Source organism: Danio aesculapii, chromosome 22 (genome assembly GCF_903798145.1).
Source record: "Danio aesculapii chromosome 22, fDanAes4.1, whole genome shotgun sequence".
Classification (NCBI taxonomy): Eukaryota; Metazoa; Chordata; class Actinopteri; order Cypriniformes; family Danionidae; genus Danio; species Danio aesculapii.
In genome coordinates, this window is record NC_079456.1 from 31,873,784 (window position 1) to 31,895,290 (window position 21,507).

Sequence of the window (21,507 nt, forward strand, 5' to 3'; positions counted from 1 at the left end):
AAAATTTGCATGTTGCCATCATGCTTAGCAGAAGTTAATGATATTAAAGATATAATATTAAACTAATAATTATACCAATAATATTAAATTCTGTCACCATTGACTCACCTTTCACTTATTTTTTTCTTCTGGTGAACACAAAAGAAGATATTTTGGTGAAAAATGCTAGCTCGACTAGCATAGTATGTTTATTTCATACTATAGATGTTGATGCATACTGTTTTAAATAATTTAGTAAAATATCTGCTTCTGTGTTCAACAGAAGGAAAGAAACTCAAAGATTTGAGACCACCTGAGGGCGAGTATATAGTGAGCGCTTTTTAATTTTTGCGTGAACTAACCCTTAATATTTATGAGGTAATTCATTTGACCAATCACATCAAGCCATGCTGCAATGTTATTTTTCTTTGAATATATTCAGCAGGCCTTCTGTGAGCCCAGAGCTGACCTCTCACCTCTATGATGAGGGCAGAGTCTTGTTTGGCAGCGCAGTGCATGGGCGTCTCTCCGTTCTTATCCTTGACGTCTGTGCGGGCCTGACATTCCTCCAGGAGCTCTCTCACACAGCCCACGTCTCCTCTCTCACAGGCCAGATGCAGCGGCGTTTGACCCTGAGCGTCACGAGAGTTCATCTGGCTGAAGCAGGACACACACACGAACATAAAAGCTTAAGTCCAATGATTATTATTAAGTGAAGAGACTGCTTTCTATCCGAGTCTGTTTGATCTTCCTCCATTCGTTACATGAGGTTAGTTTTTGTTTTATTTATCAGGGTTTAATCTCACTTGTGTGTACTGTGATGAAGCTGCATACTTTGTATTATATATTTGTATTTTATTTAAGGAAAGAAAATGTGTACAAATTAGGCACACTTTGTACGTAACCCCACCTACTTCAGATGTGCAAAACTGTGGAAAACCAATAAGCATTTAAAAAAAAAAAATAATTTAAAAACTTTACTTTATTAATTTTACATTACCTTTGAAGTTTTTTTTATTTATTTATTTTTTAAATCACACAAATTTCATTTACAAATTTTGCATTTACACCAGGGTTTCTGCTGGTTTAACAAAGTCAAATTTAAGACTTTAAAACACTTTTTAAAGACTTTTTAAAAACCAAAATCCTTGAAAGTTTTAATATTTTGATTTTTTTCAAAAAACCATATGAACATTTATATGCTCTACTGAATGTAATATATCAACTTTGCGTCCAATTACAAAAAAAGAATTACCACTTATACAAGGTGTTTCTAATGCAGTGTCTATGGGGCTGAGAGTAAATTTGACATTATCCTCTGGCTGCAGTTATCAGTCTCACACATTTTTTTTTCCTTTTTCTAAAAGTCTTGATAACAGCATCGTGGAGTTTTTCTTTCATTATTTCAGCTAATAGGATTGTAAAATAATTATTTATTGTTTACCCAACCATGATGCTTTTCGCTACTGAGAAACCCAGAAATATAAAAAGGGTATATTGGGTAGCTTTATATAAACAAAGAAAAATTGATTTTAGATTTTATGATTTTAGACCTACATGACAAAATTTCATTCAATTTAAGACTTTTTAAGACCTTTGAAATTTAAGACTTGCAATATAACACTACATATAAAAAAAAAACACTACACATACATGCATACATGCATACATGCATACATGCATACATACATACATACATACATACATACATACATACATATATATATATATATATATATATATATTAGGGGTGTCAAAATGAATTGTTTCTTCGGTGCACCGTGATGCAAACACGAACAATTGAGTGAGTGGTTACAACGCTCCAACTACTTAAAAACTGCGCACAATTTCACTGCTTGTAAGTTTGCTGGACAGAAGAAGCCTCTATTTCACTGCAATTGAGAAAATGAAAGTAAACTCAATTTCTCTCTCTCTTGCTGTGGACCTCTGACCTGCTGGCGTGACTTTTCCTCTCCTCTCGGCTGCTACAGCAATACTTCTGGATACAGACATGAGCATGTATCTGCAGAGTGAGTTTTCTCCACGGCATCTATCATGGATCAGTTGTGATCACCGATGCCGTTTATCAGTGTTTATCATCGGTGAACAGCGCCAGAGCATTAGAGCTAATCGCAGCCCTTTCTGTTGAGCGAACGACCAATCATAGGAATGTAAAAACTCGCCTGACAAGGCTCAGAAAGTTAGCAGGATATTTACATTTGTTTTTACACCATGAATGCTCATGTTGTTCTGTGCTTGAGTTGTCCTGTGTTGAGTTTTTAAAGGTACAGTTTATATATCTGACTGCTTGTATTAAAGGACAAAATTGTATTACAAATAATAGATAAATATAAATATATTTATAATTTTTTCTGTTTATTTTTATTGACTTAGTTTAATTTTTAATTGTTTTATTAACAATTTAACAATTATTTTGTTTAATTGTTTCCCCTAAAATCAAAAAAAAAAAAAAAAACAATTATACCCCTGCGTGTTTACAAACTCACCACAGTTGAGGTCATTACAGACGCTTTTCAGTGTGTTATGCTTTACCAGTAAAAAAAAAAAAAAAGATTCATGACTTTTACAGCTGTTTACTGCTATACTGTGTCAAAAGGTCTCACATGAACTCTGAACTGCGACCAGTGTGTGGTCTGACCTGAGGATGTAGTTGTGTTTGAGGCAGTCTCTCAGTCCGGTGTCCACGGCAATGTGAGCCGAGCTCCAATCAGGGTGATTCCGCACGCAATCCGCGATTGGCTGCAGCATCTCGGGTTTCACCGGTGGGCGGAGCATCTCGTAAAACGGGCGGAGCTTCAGGGCATATTGAGGAAACCAGTTCATCGCGTCCTCCTCTGAGGCCGTTTGGAACATCCTGAGCACAGACAAAAAACCAAATTCAACTTCTTCCTCAAACCCATATGCTGGATGAGCTAATGAAACTGTGACAGATGAAGAATAAATGCTAAACAATGGTTCTTTGTGGCCAAGGCTTCCCAAATGCTCATTTAAAGCTGATCTAAAGCAAATCTATTTGACAGGCTGTGAAGTAGAGCTGCATGAGACTTGAAAAATATAAAGATAAAATAATATATCAATATTGCTGTTGAGTATTGCAAATGCATTGGTTTATAATAGGTTCTGCGAATATTGTACAAAATAATCCCAATTACTCTAAAATAATGTTGTTTTTTTCAAATAAAGCCATTGAAGTCATCTGGTGAAATTATACTCAATATCACAAAGTGTATCACAGAAAAATTAAATATTGCAATGTCAGTTTTTTCCAATATCGTGCAGCCCTATTTTACGGGACTCACCTCAGGGCCACAGATGGAGATTCAGGACAGAGTAGCAGGCAGTCCCATGACTGGCTCTGCTGGTTTCTGTACAGGACGAGTCTGCCCTCCTGCTGAAGTAATATTTTGCCATTATAGTCCGAGAGCTGGACGTCCCTCACGCGGTACGGGTTGGAGAACAGGCTTGACACAGAGCTCACAGTGTCCAAAATACGGCCCAGGAACTGCATGGTAACCTGCATGGAGAATGCAAAGTGGAACGATAATGGTTTTGTTTTTTCATTTAACCAATGAATTTGCATAGCTTTACAGTTACGGTTGAGGATCTTTAAAAATGGTTAGTTTCCTCTTTTAACTTGTTTGAAGGGATAGTTACTTTCTATTTACAGATTGGTTATATGTCATGTATTGTCAGGAATCATGTATTATTATTTAGTTTTGACTGTAGAGAGTAGAGACTGTAGATTTTTGAATTCCCAACATTTCTGGTAGCCAATTACTTCAGGGCTTGCAAAATCTGGTAGGCCAAAGTCCCAGGTAGGCATGGGCTGGTATAAGATTCTGATGGTATGATAACCTTGGACATAAATACAACGGTATTGTGGTCAATGCTCTAAAATATATTCTTTTTCAATGTCTGTGTAAAATACAAAAAAACTTTTTCCCCTTTGAATACAATACATTTTATTTTTTGAAAAATTTAAAAAGTATTTTGGAGCAGTAAACATGTCAGGCTAAATAATTCAAATGAATCACTGACTTCTGCTGTCTTCATTAGTTTCAAACACACAGATTTCTTTACAATTTAAAATGACATCTTTGGATATTTTTTTCTGCTGAAGATACTGTTGTCCTAACAAATAAAAAAATGCAAATAAAAAAAATCGTACACATACCTTAGGAACGATATTACACAAAATTTTGAGTTTTTAAAACACTTTTCCAAATCGCGGTATATCTTGAAAAAGGTTATCATCCCATGACTAGTCCCAGAGCTATTGTTTTTTCAGTTGGGCTACCAAACTCTATGTACACTGTGCCTACAATGAGCAAGGTGTAGATAAATTTTGGTAGACCGACTGAAGAAACAATAGCCCTGAGACTTCGGGCTACCAGATTTTGTGGGCCCTGAACTTACATCAGAAGTCACCAACCTTCATTCGTCTAAGATACCTAACCTCAAACTTACAGAAAGGCAAGATCTACCCCATCAAAATTAACTTGACAGAAAAATAAAGCTACATTTGTCATTTGCATTTCCAGCTTCAAACTTTTAATTTAACAATTTTAACTATGTAAAGCACTAGTTTAACCTGTTTTTAACTTTTTAATTAATACAACCAAGAAAATCTGGGAAGATGGCATTTGTAGGGATGAAAATTTGGGTGACCAATGCACTGTGACATTAAAAGTAATCAGATCATATAAATATATATATTTTCAAAAAATGATTGCGGGATGGCTTATGACGAGCAGATGAACAGAGGTTGGACCACGAAAAAGATGCATTAGGATGCATTTCTTGTACCTAATTTTCTGTCATTTTCAGGATCTACTGGTAGCGTGATAAAGGTCTACTTGTCAATCGTGGCGACCACTGACTTATTTTATGAATCACCAAGAACCACATTTCTTCTTTAATGTTGTAATGTAAAAACAAACACAAAATTGCACCTAGAATGAATAAATAAACTGCACGTTTTCATTTTTGGCTGAACTATCCCTTTACAGTTTTTCAGCTTTAATTAAAAAAGTCAAATAAAGCTTTATTTTGCTATTTAAAAAAACCGCATTATTATTATTACTCATATTATATATCATATTAATTCAAACAAAAAATCTGCACACAATAATGTCCATTATTATTATTATTATTTTATGTTATTACACACCGCACTTCAGAATCTGCACTAATCAATTTAAAATATTTTGAAACATTATTTCTGTAATTTAAAGGGACAGTTCATACTAAAATTTATTTTGTTATCATTTATAATCTCTAAACCATTTTAAGTTTTTTTCTTCTTCTGTTGAACACAAAATATTATATTTTGAAAAATAGAAACCTGTATGGGATCACACCTAAAGTACACATTTTTCTATAATGGATGTCAATGATTACCAGTTTCCAACATTCTTATTACAAAATACCTTATTTTGTGTTCAATAGAAGAAACAGAGCGACACGGTGGCTCAGTGGTTAGCACTGTCACCTCACAGCAAAAAGATAGCTGGTTCGAGTCCTGGCTGGGTCAGTTGGCATTTCTGCGTGGAATTTGCATGTTCTCCTCATGTTGGCGTGGGTTTCCTGCGGGTGCTCCGGTTTCCCCCACAAGTCCAAAGACATGCACTATAGGTGAATTGAATAAACTAAACTGGCCATTCTGTATGTGTGTGAATTAGTGTGTATGGATGTTTCCCAGTACTGAGTTTCAGTGCATCCGATGTGTAAAACATATGATGGATAAGTTGGTGGTTCATTCCTCTGTGGCGGAACCCCTTATAAATAAAGTGACTAAGCCAAAGGAAAAAATATATATTGAATGAACGAAGAAGAAACAAAAATCAAAAAGCTTTGAAACAATTGAGGATGAGTAAACAATGGAGCAATTCCATGAAAATGTCAACCTTGCCATGAAAAAAAAATTAAGTTTTCGGCAAAATAGTGAAACCGTTTCTGCATTTTTTTGTGTGAGCATGTATTTTAAAGTTCTTTTAAATTACTCAAAAAATGTCAATGTTTTCAAACAATTATATTTGATTTGCAAAAGTCACACAAGTGGCAATTTCACATCCATAATTGAGAGATGTCACATCCATAACAAAGCTTCTTCCTAAAAAAAATCTAAAATCAAATAAAATCAATCATGTTTGTCCTATAGTCAGCCAACTTTTATCCTTTTGATTAGCATTGTTTCTTTTGGGTTGTGCAGTTTAATTCACAGAATTTCTACAATCTATGTTGTATACTGTAAACTCGCACACTTTTTTCATCACATCCATAACGCATGCTTATTTTCCTCATTTAAAATATAAAATTTTTACAGATTGATATTTTTCTGATCCCATAACTCTGTGGTTAGTAGTTTTTGAAAATATAAAAATATATTTCAATATAAGGTTAACATATACTTTCTTTGTGAAATTATGTTTTTGAGATTTTACTGCAAATGTCACATCCATAATGCTGGAACTGCTCAATGACAGAATTTTCATTTTGAGTAAACAATCTTTTTAAATATAAATATTTATACACAGGTTGTGTTTAGCTAAGCACATTACTTCCATTTGTTTTAAATCCAACGACATTTCAAGAATTTACTTTTGCTTTGACCTGCATAGATGTAACGTTAGTTTATAATAATATATTTTCTAGATGCATGATGTGATGCAGTAACATTCACCAGTCTTTTCATCATCAGTATTGAAGTCAGTCAGGCTGGGAGGGATCGAGTGAGACATTACTGTGAGTTTCACATCTAAAAATAAAACAACTTTCTGTTCAAATGAAACCAATTCAAAATAAAACAGGTAAAAAAACCTCAACCAGAGGCTTTCCGCGAAAAAAAAAAACATTTCCATCGACTGTAAATGATACATGACTGGTCTGAAGTGTTGTTTTTAGCCTCGTGCACATTCATCTTGCAACCGAAAACGTCCCTCACACCGTTAACTAGCATATGACAGCTCGCCGTTTAAGTTTTCACAATCACTATGCAGATGACAATAACCCAACAGTTTCTCAAACAGTCGTAAAAGAAAATAACAGCTCTTGAAATGACTGTCATTTAGAGCCACACCAACAGTCGACACTCATTTTAAAGCAGATACCCCAATTATATAGTAATTATCTATAAACTATTAAACTTCTTAGTAGTATATGCTTTGCTTAATGCCTTACCTTTATCGCTATTTCATTATCCTATACTGTTAGTGCTTCGCAGAGTCAGTAAATCGCTGACTTTTGATAGGACGTCAACAATCACTGCATGACAACCAACCTTGTGTAAGCTTGACTGGCAGAGGCAACAACCAATCAGCATGCGCGTATCCAGTGCGCAACTGCAAGCTCGGCCAATGAAGGTGAAGGGGCGGTTGAAGCCGAGGAAATGCTCTTTTAGGATTCACCCGTGTTTAATGATTAATAAGGTCTAGGCGACCTAGTAGCTTCTAGACTTCAGTAATAATCAAATAGCTCTTAATTTAAAGGGGATTGTTAGCAGTTTTTGGATGAAACATTATATTTATAAGGGAAAATATAAAAATAACTATTACAGCGTTATGTATAGGTTTACTATTAACCTTATAGATTAGTTTCTAGTAATAATAATTAACTTTGACTTGGTGTGAAGTAAGTTTAGGAGGTTTCAGATATTCTGATAACTAATGTAGGTGTTGAGAGCTTTATTTTTTATTTTTATTTAAAAATTTTTTAGATTTGACTGAGGCATATATTCGTAAAAGAAATACATCAAGATTTTAAATGTGTATATGACCATATGCTATGGAGGTTAGAACAAATTTTTAAAAAGTTTTGAAAATTCATGTACAGTTTTCACGTCTCCATATGAACTTTGTGAAAACATTATGCATATTACGTATTTGCATAGCTTCTAATGTTATGGAATTTAAAATACAGTACTCCTACTGAGCCAGATCAGTCTCAAAAATTATACATTTATAAAATAAAATTTAGCACAATTCACATTTACAATATCCAATTTGTCAACTTGTGAACACAGAATTTGTGAATTCACAAGTGAAAATCATAAATATTTTTACCAAATGAATTGAATTTGTATATTTTTTAATCGTATTTTAAATTTACGGATTGGATTTGTGTATTTTTGAATCGTGTTTTGAATTAAAAATTGGATTTGCGTATTTTTGAATCTTTTTTGAATTTGTGAATGGATTCGCGTACTTTTGAATTGTTTTTTGAATTCACACATTGGATTTGTGTATTTTTGAATCATGTTTTGAATATAAGAATTGGATTTCTGTATTTTTCTAATCGTGAATTGAATTTACGAATTGTATTTGTGTATTTATGAATCGTGTTTTAAATTTATGAATTGTATTTACATACAGTTGAAGTCAGAATTATTAGCCCCCCTTTGAATTTTTTCTTTTTTCTTCTTTTTTAAATATTTCCCAAAATATGTTTAACAGATTCAGGAAATTTCCACAGTATGTCTGATAATATTTTTTCTTCTGGAGAAAGTCTGTTTTGTTTTATTTCTGCTAGAATAAAAGCAGGTTTTAATTTTTTTAAACCCATTTTAAGTTCAATATTATTAGCCCCCTTAAAGCTATTTTTTTCGATAGTCTACAGAACAAACCATCATTATACAATAAATTGCCTAATTACCCTAACCTGCAGAGTTAACCTAATTAACCTAGTTAAGTCTTTAAATGTCACTTTAAGTTGTATAGAAGTGTCTTAAAAAATATCTAGTAAAATATTATTTACTGTCATCATGGCAAAGATACAATAAATCAGTTATTAGAAATGAGTTATTAAAACTATTATGTTTAGAAATGTGTTGAAAAAATCTTCTCTGTTAAACAGAAATTGGGGAAAAAAACAGGGGGGCTAATAATTCAGGGGGCCAATAATTCTGACTTCAACTGTACTTTTGAATCGTGTTTTGAATTTACGAATTGGATTTTGTAAATGTTAATTGTGTTGTGGATGTATGAATTTTATTTTGTGAATGAATTACTTTTGAGAATGATCTGGCTCTATATACTCCAGTTGTCTAAAATGTACTTGGAAAACCTACTTCCAGTGAGATTCTGCATACACTTTACTATCCATAAGGCCATGAGAGAATATATGAATAAGCAAACTAAATGATGCACGTTGGCCATGTACAACTAATTTTCCAACATTCATGAAGATCAAATTCAAATGTAGCACTTAGATTATATGCATATATGGATGTTTTGTACATAATTGACAACCAAAACAGGATGTTCTGTATACACATCATTAAAGTTAGTTGTTTCCCTGACCCAAAAAATTATTGAGACTTAAGAACACTTTTTGTCAGCAATTTTAGTACATTTCTAAGCGTATGTTTATACAGAAACTTTTTAAACTAAAATGCAAACTTATTCATGTATTTTGAGCATTCACGACTACAAACGTGTTTTGTGGGGTGTTCGAAATCTTTAGAAAATTAGATTTTCAAAATCATTGTACATATCATGTTACACTGTACAAACTATAAAAACGGATGCACATGTGTATTACAGTGGACTACAGGACTGTATGTGCACAGAGATGCAATGCTTCTTTACAACGTGACATTTCCTAGTATAGATATTTAAAATATGCTTTAAGATGATTCACATTTTGATTGTTCATACAACAGACCTTTTGGTAGATCATAGTACACAGCAGATGTCTTTCAAACAAATGCTCTTTTTACCACAAATACCATGGTTAAACGATGGTTTATGTAATAAAACCATAATGCATTTGTGCTCACCATGGTTTAAAGGGACATTTCACACAAAACTGAAAATTCTGTCATCATTTACTCACCCTTCACATGTCACAAACATTCTTGTGTTTCTTTTTTTTTGTTGAACACCAAAAAATGTATTATTTAAAAAATTTTTTGGAAACCTAGTAACCATTGACGTCCAAAGTATTTGTTTTCCTACTAAGGAATCAATGGTTATCGTACTGGTTTCTACAAAATAAAGGAAGCTAGCAAACCTTTATAAGTTTCTTTAGCTTAATTGTTTGTTAATATGTACTAACATGAATGAACATTAGTAATTACTAGGTAATAAATATTAAGTTATAAATGCTCTACACGTATTGTTCATTATCCGTTTAATATTACTATTAATATATTAACTAGCATTAACTAATGAAAACTTAACTTAATGTGTGACCAAACCACTTGAGGGTAAATTTTAATTCTGGGTAAACTATCCAACTACACTAACCTTTATTTTGTAGTAGCCCATGGTTAATTTCCGTAAGGGTTTTTCAATTCTATAAAATGGCATCCAAATACAAAATAAATAAAATAAAAGTAAAATACATTTCAAGTTTACAGTTTACATTTTGGTTACAACACACCAAACGATTTACTAACAATATATATTTACTCAGAATGTCAATATTTGTTATAAACAGGGTGCGAATTACAGGGGGATTTGGGGAGGATTGACCCCCCTAATTAATGCTTGATTGGTCAGCCCTTTAATAGTAAGAAATAGATTTTTAACATTAAACATTAAATATTATTAATTAAAATGTATAATATAAATGTCCATTTGATTCCCCAAATAACGGTTTATACCATTGTGAATAATGCGCCGACCAATTCTAGGATAAAATAGCATTCAACAGTCTGAAACTGGCGGTTCTAGACCACGATAGACATCTTAATTATTCACAAAACACGTTTCTTGTAAAAATAGTTGTTTATATCTGCATGTAGCCTAAAAAAATAAAGACTAGACACCCAATTTGTATTATATAGTCACTAAATATCCCTCAAAACACTAAAAACGTATACATTTTATTAATAAATTAGATGTAATTTAAATACATCCATAATTTTGATTCACTGAAGGACGTATTACCAAACTACTACTGAAAAAAGTTTACCCCTCCATGGTCAATGTATAATTCGCACATGGTTATACACATCATAAACAGCAACTTCTATTAAATGAACTTTAACTCTTTACATCTCTTACTATTACTTCATAAATGAAAATCAACTAGAAAAACCTTCAAACAAGGTATTTATTAATACATGGTATATGAAGGACGTGTTTTGTTTTTTTATTACCCCTTCTCTCGGTTTCCAGGACTACCGGGGCTGGTTGACCCCGGAACACGTGATTACGCGGGGGTTTGTTTCTGTCACAGATTTGTAAAGTGTAGAGCCGCGAGACAGAACCGTCTGCACCGAAAAGATGGAGCTGTCGGTGGCAGGAGACCGGGTTTTCGCCGCGGAGGCCATCCTAAAAAGCCGCGTTAGGAAAGTGAGTAACTAAGAATAATATCTAAAGAGGCGGGGGTTAGTTTTTTTACGACGTGAAGTACAGAAAGAGTGTCGTCTTTCGTTTGTCTAGCGACGCGGAGCAATGACAAGAGGGGGGAGGCCTACTTGCAGATGTTTCCCGATTTAGCGAGCCAACGCATTTGTTTATATTGTCAGATTGGAAAAACACCTCAAATGTGAGACGTTTGTGTATGTTGCTTGAGATTTGCGTAGTAAAATCGGGTTGAGTTGTGTTGGGAGCTGACAACAGCCCCGCTAAAAGAGCAGCGGCAGGAGGAGGAGGAGTAGCGTTAGACTAAAAAGGGACAAAGTGTCTGGCTGGAGTCCATGACAAAATCAATGCATGCTGGCTGACCAAAGATCTCAACAATGCAGGAGGATTTGTGAGGTTTACATACTGCAGAGTGTCATGGCACGTGGTTTAATGGGCTAGTTGTGCTGTGTGTGTTCGTTTATATTTAAATGACCTAACTAACCAATCAGCAAAATTACCTATATTAAATGGACGTGATGGTAGACTTGTGTACACATTCCTTTAATGGTTGTTTAAATAAAGAATATTTTCACCGTCTTTCTTTCTGCAGGGTCGAATCGAGTACCTGGTAAAATGGAAGGGTTGGGCGCTCAAGTAAGTGTGTGTGTGTGTGTATATATATATATATATATATATATATATATATATATATATATATATATATATATATATATATATATATATATATATATATATATATATAACTGCAATATATATATATATATATATATATATATATATAACTGCAATATATATATATATATATATATATATTTGATGTAGTATATTGTGTTGTTTGTTTGATTTGTAATGTGAGTTATATACTATGTTTATGGTTTTATTTTTACCAGTTGTGTGTAATAGGCATGGAATGATAATTTTCAAGGTATACTACGGTTTGGAAAAGTCAAGGTTTTAAAACTGCTAAGATTTACTGCTATACCGTTCCTAAGGTATATGTAAGATTTTTGTTTTACTTTTTTTTTTTTTTGGTTATATAGTACAACAGTATTTCCAGCAAGATACCATTTTAAATGAAAAAGAAATCTGCTATTCATTACAATTATTTAGCCTGACATGTTTACTTTTAAAAATATTTTAAATGTTTCTCAAAATAAAATATGTGTTCAAAGGGGAAAAGTTTTTTTTATTATTATTATTTTTATCCAAACATTTAAAAAGAATATATTTTGAGCAGTAATCATAAAATTGTGATACCGTCAAACTGTGATATTTTTCCAAGGTTATCATACTGTCAGAAACTTATACCGGCCCTTGCCTAGTGTGTAACAGCTTTTTCTCTGCAAAGAAATAAAGATTTTTTTTTTGATGTTACAGAAATGAAAAATTTCATTGGTAAGCTGGTCATGAGAATAAAGTGTGGCACACATTTACTGCAACAAATGGATTTAAACACCAAAGTTCAGCTTTAAACTTTATATGTGACCAAAACCAGTCATAGTTTGACTTAATTTTCTGAAAGCTGGATTAATTATCTTTTATTACAAAATCCAATTTGTAAATTCAAAACAGGATTTAAAAATACACATCAAATTCGTATATTCAAAACATGATTCAAAAGTACGCAAATCCAATTCGTAAATTCAAAACACGATTCAAATTACACAAATCCAATTCATAAATTCAAAACACGATTAAAAAACACACATCAAATTCATAAATTCAAAACACGGTTCAAAAGTATGCAAATCCAATTTATAAATTCAAAACATGATTCAAAAATACACAAATCCAATTCGTAAATTCAAAACACGATTCAAAAATACAGTGGGTAGCACGTTCGCCTCACAGCAAGAAGGTCGCTGGTTCGAGTCTCGGCTGGGTCAATTGGCATTTCTGTGTGGAGTTTGCATGTTCTCCCCATGCTCACATGCGTTTCCTCCAGGTGCTCCAGTTTCCCACACAAGTCCAAAGACATGCGGTACAGGTGAATTGGGTTGGCTAAATTGTCCGTAGTGTATGTGTGTGAAAGAGTGTGTATGGGTGATTGGTTGCAGCTGGAAGGGCATCCGCTGCGTAAAAAATATGCTGGATAAGTGGTGGTTCATTCCACTGTGGCGACCCCGGATTAATAAAGGGACTAAGCTGAAAATAAATGAATGAATGAAAATAAGATTTAAAAATATGCAAATTCAATTCATTTGGTAAAAATATTTATGATTTTCACTTGTGAATTAACAAATTGTGTGTTTACAAATTAACAAATTGGATTTTGTGAATGTGAATTGTGCTGAATTTTTGTTTTGTAAATGTATTTCTTTTGATACTGATCTGGCTCCGTAATCTTTTCACTGATGAATATTTGGCTGAGATACAACTATTAAAATTCAGAGGGTTCAAAAAAATCGAAATACTTAGTCATCTTTAAACTTGTCCAAATTATGTTCTTAGCGATGCATATAAATTTTTTTTATGGAACATGATATTTACTTTTGTTGGCATAAATGAAAAATTTATATTTATATTTATTTTTTGGTTTTCTGTTCAGGGTCACATATGTCATGTGAAATCAGATTTACTGAATAAAAAGTGTTGGTGTGGCTTTAACGGTTACATATTTGCATGCATTTTAAAACAGGCCTTATCTGTGAGGACAAAAGTGCATATTTTTTGTTGATGAAAGACCAAGTAGTGTTCTTGTATGATATGCTAACTTGAAAACTATAACATGTAGTTTTCATGTAGGCTACTCGTATTGAGATATTTATTGTGATACTGCTATTAGATTTTCAAAGATTCAATGTTTCGCAATTTAGACACAGCACATGGGAACCAGAGGAGAATATCCTGGATGATCGACTCATAAAAGCCTTTGAGCAAAAGTGAGTGTCAATTTAGACTTTACTTTTACCTCCTATATCTTCATAATGTTATACAAATGTAAAGAATCAAAGTATTTTTTCAGTAAACTGGATATATGTTCCAACTGTATATATTTTCAATGTAACGTCCAGGAAAGGACTGTTTACATTTTTTCTTCTCTCTTTTACTTTGCTGCTTTATGCTGTCAGTTACACTGATGGCTTTTTAAACAATACGTCTTGTGTTTTGCTGCTTTGGATTGTTATGGTTTAGACTTGAAACTAAAGTGATGTCATATTTTCCCTGGCTTAAATGGTGCTTTTATACAATTCATAGAGAGCGGGAGCAGGAACTTTACGGCCCAAAGAAACGTGGACCCAAACCAAAAAACTTTGTACTGAAGGTTTGAGATTTTCTTTCAAATGTATCCATTTTCTAAGGTTTTAATACAAGTTGTTTTGATTGATCTTCTCAGAACTTCCTATTTCAAAGTTAATCCCTTTTACTCACTTTTGTTTTCTGCCTGTCTAGGCACGGGCTCAATCAGGTGATCGACCTCGGAGCTCATATACTCGACGCACTCCACCTTGCACCACCGCTAAGCCTCCCACTGCTTTCTCCTCTGCAAGTTCAGCTGCTCCTCAGCCTTCATCATCCTCTTCCCACTCTACCGCTCCAACCCCTAGAGTGCACTCTCTGGCAGCTGCTCATAAATTGAAGAAAGACATACATCGTTGTCACATGATGTCTCGACGACCTTTGCCACGATCTGACCCTCTGGCCAACTCCACAGGATCCTCGTCTCGTCACCCCATTTCTCCATTTTCTGAAACTGTCCGCATTCTTAACCGCAGGGTCAAACCGAGGGAGGTTAAGCGAGGGCGCATAATCTTGAACCTAAAGGTTATTGACAAATCTGAAAATGGTGGAATGACCAGTAGAAGGACACCACAGTCATTTGCAGGGAGGGCGAAAATCCCGTCCCGAAATCGAATCATTGGGAAAAAGCATGGGGACATGCCTTACAGGCCGTTCCAGAACCCTATGAAGATGTTAGGCTTTCCGATGTATGGCCAACCTTTTGGGCTTAACCCCTCTGGAGGGGCGTCATCTATGGCCAATGAAGGGTCCAATATTGGAGCCAGTCTTGGAGGTGAAAGCAGGTGTGGTAGCCAATCTTCTGCGCAGAGGTTTCATTACCAGCCTACTCCTTCTCCATCCAACTGCAGTGGGTCTAATGGCAGCTCCCCGTCAACTCAGAAACAACTGACTCAAACTGAAGGTTCTACATCTTCCTCTAAATTGGCACCCGCAGATTCATCACACTCCCATGATACCTCCCAGCCTCACCCAAAGTCCAGATCGACACCATTCCTTCCTTCTTCACCCTCCTATTCATCCTCTCCATCATCATCTCAGGAAGATGAAGACCTGGGATCTGTGAAGTTCGCCACTCCTCGGGGCAGAAAACGGGAACTTCGTCATCAAACCCAGGTGGGTCGAGCTTTGGTCTCCCAGGTTAGTGACCAAACTTTTGCCTCACTTCCTGTTCCAAAAGAGGGAGACCCTGATTGGCATCCTGAAATGGCACCCAGCTCTGCCAATGTGGTTGTGACTGATGTCACCACAAACCTTCTCACAGTCACCATCAGGGAATTCTGCAATTCGGGAGCAGGTTCTGATCCCTCCTCCCCTTGCTAAGCTGACAACCCACTCTCTCCCACCACAACTGCCTATTGAAGGTTCCCCCAAAAGTCTCCTCCAAAAATATCTGCCCATATAATCCTTTAAGATCTTGCCATAATGATAATAATGCACTCTAAAATAGTTGCTATTAATGAAATTAAAATGTATTTTGATTGAATTGAAATCTATTAAGATATTATTTAGAGGCAAGGGTGCTTTCCTTGACCTGTACCTGTTAAACAGCATGTTATGATGGTTTGTGGTACTTCATGATTTTCTTCCCCCTCTTTTTTTTCCCCAGTAATTGCACCTTGTCTTGTCACCTCCAGTCCTGTAGAGACCATCATTCCCATGTCGTCAGACCTAAAGTTCAGAATCAACCCAAGAAATGTTGATCTCGACAGCTTTCTTGACCTTGTGACATTGCACCAAGACATTTTTTTTATTTTTTGAGGTGCATTGGGATCATGCAGCACAAGATGCTTCACTCCTGCTTTGGAAGTTCAGCCAGTGTGGGTGAAGATTGTGTTTCAACTCACGCATTTGTTAGATAACACTTGATGTGGCAATACGCCCATTTAGGCATCCGAACCTCTCAACAATTTTCTCCCATGCTAATGAAGAACACCAGTCATCATTGCACTCACTATATTATCCCGGCATAGGCATGACTGTATTTATATGCACCAAGCTGCAAAATCCTGAAGATCGTTATTTCCTTCTGCTTGAACTCCTCTTTAATTTAGATGTCTGCTGAGACTCTAAACTAAAGTTTGAATGCTGAGGACTGCATTTAAAATGTAGTACTGTACGTTAAACCTTCCACATACTCAACTTCCCATTTTTCTTAATTGAGAAGTACCTTCTCATTATTGCCTTCTGACTACAATAGTTTGTGTTTCTTGTAACAGTTATTGTATTTTTGGGGCTGGTAACCAGAGATAATTTCTCTTAGAACTTTATTGGTAGACTTCAAAGAGATTTTTATTGTAAGTGGGTCTCAAATCTACCAAAAATAACAGATTGCCTTGGTTGATGAAACCCTCAACTGATTTTAAACAATACAGTTTGGGACCATGTTCATTGTATGTATTTTGCCGGTGACTGCATGTCGTTGGCTCTTGAGCTTGTCCTGTTGTCTACAGTTCCAACTCGGTGCTAGAATTGACAAAAAAAAAAAACAGACCTGGGATAAAACTTTAGCAGATGCTTAGGAGGTGTCAGTACTGATATTGGTATTGAACCTATAATATTAGTCTATCAAGTTTCAAAAGTGGCACCCGTGGATCTATAGCAGTTGCTACTAAACTCTGTTGAACTAGTTTAATTACAAAGGTTAAAGAAATAGTTATTCCAAAATTGTCAATATTTACTCACCTTACGCCATTTTAAGAGTCTTTTATAATGGTCTTTTCCATATAATGCAAGTGAATAGGAGCAGTAAAACTGCAAAAAGGACAAATGGCTTGTATGCTGTATCGCTATCTAATAGTTTTTTGTCATAAATAGAAAAAAATGTAAGTAATTCCTTTCTTTCCTTTCATCAATATGAAAAATAGCAGCTTTAGCATTTTTGTTCAATAAACCTGTATCTTTATATGTTCAACAACAAAGGTTTAGAAATACTTAAAGGTCAGTACATAAGGATTATACCTAAATTGGGGTGAACTTTTGAAACATTTTCAACTTGACTGAAAGCGAAGTAGTTTACGGCAAGTTATGTGGTAAAAAAGTCATGTGGTACTTATTGGTGCTTGTATGGTCATAGTTTGTACCATGTGCGAGGAACTTATTAACCGAGCAGAGCGTTTTACAAACTCCTAATCATTTCTAAAAACATATCTAAACAGTTTGGGAACTGTCAGCTTGAATTTGTGCGGTCTGTGCAGCTGAACGAGCCAATCAGACGATCTATCTGAAATTGTCCAATCACCAGGACAAACTTAATAAACAGTGAGCATGGTATTGTACATGACAAATTCGCTAGGTTATGAAATCGCATCGTATATAACTTAAAATGATTTTTATAAATGTGCGTGGACCTATAAAATCTTCAGACCATCAGAATTCGCACCATGTACGTCTGCCTTAAGTTGTGTCGTGGTGTATCTTTCTTATTTTACACCTAATTACAAAAGGTTCACTTTCTTCACAAAGGTTTTTTTGGGCAGTCCAGCAAGCAATATTATACCTTGCCACATTAGGCCTGAAGAAACAGGCTAACCTTCAGTTTTCGGCAGCTCACTTGGTTGTATTGAGTGATGATAAAATGTCAGACTCCACCAGAGGACAAAGGCAAATCTCTTTATAAGATTTAATTATAGAACACAATTAAGTTCCACTTGTAGTCGTACAGCCGTCCTTTAATGGAGCACTTTTACACTATCGCTGTGCCTTTAGGGAGGAATGAACCTTGACAAGGAGGAATGATTTGACAATATGGCATTTTTTATCAACATATTTACGAAAATGGACTTTAAATATTTGTTTTATTTGAAAGAAGTATCGTAACCTTTTTAAAAGGGTGGCTCAATGGTTAGCACTGTCAGCAAGAAGGTTGCTGGTTTAAGTCCCAGCTGGGCCAGTTGGAATTTCTGTGTGGAGTTTGCATGTTCTCCCTGTTTCATGTGGGTTTTCTCCGGGTGCTCCAGTTTCCCCCACAGTCCAAAGACAAGTGCTATTAGTGAATTGAATAAACCAAATTGGCCGTAGTGTATAAATGCGTGTGTGAATGTGAGAGTGTATGTTTCCCAGTACTAGGTTGTGGCTGGAAGGGCATCCACTGCGTAAAACATATGCCTAAATAGTTGGCGGTTCATTCCGCTGTGGTGACCCCTAATAAATAAGGGACTAAGCTGAAGGAAAAATGAATGAATGAATGAGTCTTTTTTAAAAGTCAAACTTCTAAACATTCATCAAAATGTTGGAGCATTTTGATTGGTGCAGTAATTGCCCCGCCCCTCCTTCACTGGAATTGGGCGGCTAGCTAAAAAGTGAAATTTATTAGCAGTGCACTTCCCCCAAAGTTTATGACCAGAAAAAAACAAATAGCTAGCTTTCACCTCATCACATTGCTTGGTGTTTGAAAAGAATGTAGTATACCAGCACAATCTCACGGCAATTTGTAACTTTTTGATTTTGGCTAATTCGTATTAGCCACTAAACTGACAAAACATAAAATAGTTATGTTTCCTCATGAGATCAGGCTAAGTATACTGCTACCAAAAACAATTGAAAAAATATGGCAACCCTAAAAACGCTTTGGTGGACTCACGGCCTTATTTTCATTGCTGAAGTTATGTCTACACATTCAAAAAGGTCTTCAAACGTTTATCCCAGGTCTGAAATAATTCATGCTCTGAACATATCCCTGGTGCTGCCCCATGTAGGGCGCCACATGTGGTGCATCTGTACAAAAATATCTAATACCGAAGCATGTGTTGCCTTCAGCTGCTCTGTTAGACCCCATGATGTTGTTGTTACCTTTGCCTAAAATCGTTCCACATACAAACAGTCAAGTCTTTGTTTACCTTAATATCCATAATGGTAGAAAATAGATAGCGCTATGGTGTGAAACAATGCAAGATGGTTGCTCTTAAAGAGGTAGCTTAGCACTATGATACTTTGTGGCCTACATTTCATGCAATAGGGCTTGTATTTTAAGATGGAACCATGGCGGCACAGACAAGAAGAGATTATGTTTAAAAAGGTAAGGATGAAGGCCTACTGGAGGTTACATCTACAGATATATCAGTGTCTGATGTGTTTTTGTTTGTTTATGAAAAACATTTATTATTATTATTATAATTAATGATTTTCCCGTGCTGTAGATGTGAATGATACGTGCTGCCTTTATTTTATAGCCATTGTTGTTCAATTTTACTAGTCTGCTTGGGGTTTGAGAGAATGTAGAACCCAAAGTATGAAATTAAGTGATTTTTATAGGAGTCATCTTTTCGGTAATGTGTGAGATTAATGCCATTGATGAAGCTGATGGTGATGATGATGCTCTTGTGTTATTGTAATGTAACGGATGCATGATTTAAGAACACTAATTGTACAGGTCATTTCAATGTCTTTCTGTTGTTGCTTTGTGTGTTTCTTGAAAGAGGCTTTTAATAAAATCACTTTAAAGACACTGTTGCTTGCATTTGTTGAGAAGGTGAGGGAATAGTATCCTCACATGATTTTAAATCTGAACTGTTAAATCTAAACAAAAGAAGTTATTGTGAAGGATTCTGGTTGCTGGGACCCATCGACTTCCATTGTCAAAAAAATATAATAATAAAATGGAAGCCAATGGGTTAAGCATTTTTCAAAATATCTTATTTTATGTTCAACAAAAATGAGATGCTATACAGTTTCTGAATATTTATGTTTTATAAGCATGTTTTTGGATGTAAAATGGTATGGGCACTACAATGTAAAAATCCTGGTTGTCTTAACTTTTTAAGCTGAATCAAATTAACCTTATTAGTCCATTGAACTTATGTTAAACTGACTTAAAATAGCTTGCGTAACATAAAATTAAGTTAGAACATGATTAACTTAAGCTACAATGACCCAAAAACATGCTGTCAGGACTATTAATAATTTTTTTTACAGTGTAGTAATGTTTTTTGCATGGCCTACTTACTGTATGTCTTCAAATACTTGTCCTTGTTCTCACGCGAGATTTTCCATCTGTGTAATTTAGTTCTCTAGTGAGATTCACCCATAGGCTGTATAAGAACCACATGATCTATTAATAGCTGAGACGTTTTCAGACTTAATTACATACCCTTTATTCCTGGCTGCAGAAATGTCATAATCATTATGATTCCTAATGGGAGCACCAAGTTCGTTTTGAATGACCACAAAACATTTTTGAGAGGCATGAAATACTATATTCTTGCGCCCCCTAGAGCTGGATATATATCAACACATGTATTAGTAATTCTTAGCATGAGTAGGTGTTGAAAAACAAAGAAATATTGATATATATAATCCCTAAGATATGGACAGAAGGTCATATTTACAGATAAAAAAAAAAAATTTGGTGTGCGGAATAGATCAATGGACAGACAGACAATCCGAATGTAAGACACAGAATGTAACCCCAAATAAAAAAAATCTATAGTTATAGTAAACGTGTTTTTGAACCAATGAAAATAATAAAGTGGCTTACATAATACAGGCAAAGTACTTGAATTAATATGTCGTGTTAATTATTACCTAATCAAATGACCCATGCTACATTTTCTCTAACTACACCACAGTTTACTGTAGTATAACAAATATACAGGCCTACTACATGCTTATTACGTGTATCAGTTCATTAATGCTAATTATTTTTTTATTTAAAATATTTTTATTTAACATTATTTATAATTTATTGATAAAGTTTGAACTTTGCTGCAGTATGTAGTTAAAAAACACTTAGCCCAAGTGTTTGCAATAAATTACTAGTTTATGTGTTTATTTATTTTACTGTGTGCACACTGATCCAGACAGATCGATAGAGCATAGACAGACAAACTGAAAGAAAGCCAGATAGATAGATAGATAGATAGATAGATAGATAGATAGACAGACAGACAGACAGACAGACTAGTGCTTGTCAAGGCATAAGGATGACGAGTGCTTTGACGAGCACTGGAGGCGGGAT

General features: G+C 34.8%; 2 protein-coding genes across 4 annotated transcripts in view; one reads left to right on the forward strand and one right to left on the reverse strand.

Moving 5' to 3' along the window:
* The window catches only part of pla2g6 (phospholipase A2, group VI (cytosolic, calcium-independent)), a 34,341-nt gene extending 27,062 nt beyond the window's left edge, over nt 1–7,279 (reverse strand). For both annotated transcript variants that reach the window (XM_056447816.1, XM_056447815.1), the window contains exons 1-4: nt 7,180–7,279; nt 3,300–3,514; nt 2,639–2,854; nt 456–636 (exon numbers count right to left, since the gene is read on the reverse strand). In XM_056447816.1, coding sequence (XP_056303791.1) covers nt 456–636; nt 2,639–2,854; nt 3,300–3,508 — 606 coding nt within the window. In that variant the 5' untranslated portion in view covers nt 3,509–3,514; nt 7,180–7,279. The remainder of the gene's footprint in view (nt 1–455; nt 637–2,638; nt 2,855–3,299; nt 3,515–7,179) is intronic.
* A 3,906-nt stretch (nt 7,280–11,185) lies between these two features.
* cbx6a (chromobox homolog 6a) lies at nt 11,186–19,998 on the forward strand. Of its 2 annotated transcripts, XM_056447852.1 has the most exons (6): nt 11,186–11,297; nt 11,902–11,945; nt 14,129–14,194; nt 14,511–14,577; nt 14,706–15,668; nt 16,162–19,998. In XM_056447852.1, exons 1-6 carry the CDS (start codon nt 11,229–11,231, stop codon nt 16,162–16,164), a joined length of 1,212 nt encoding a protein of 403 aa, XP_056303827.1. In that variant the 5' UTR covers nt 11,186–11,228; the 3' UTR covers nt 16,165–19,998. The 2 variants fall into 2 exon arrangements, with proteins under 2 accessions (XP_056303827.1, XP_056303826.1); XM_056447851.1 differs by lacking the exon at nt 16,162–19,998 and having other exon boundaries at nt 14,706–16,155.
* The last annotated feature ends 1,509 nt before the right edge of the window (nt 19,999–21,507 follow it).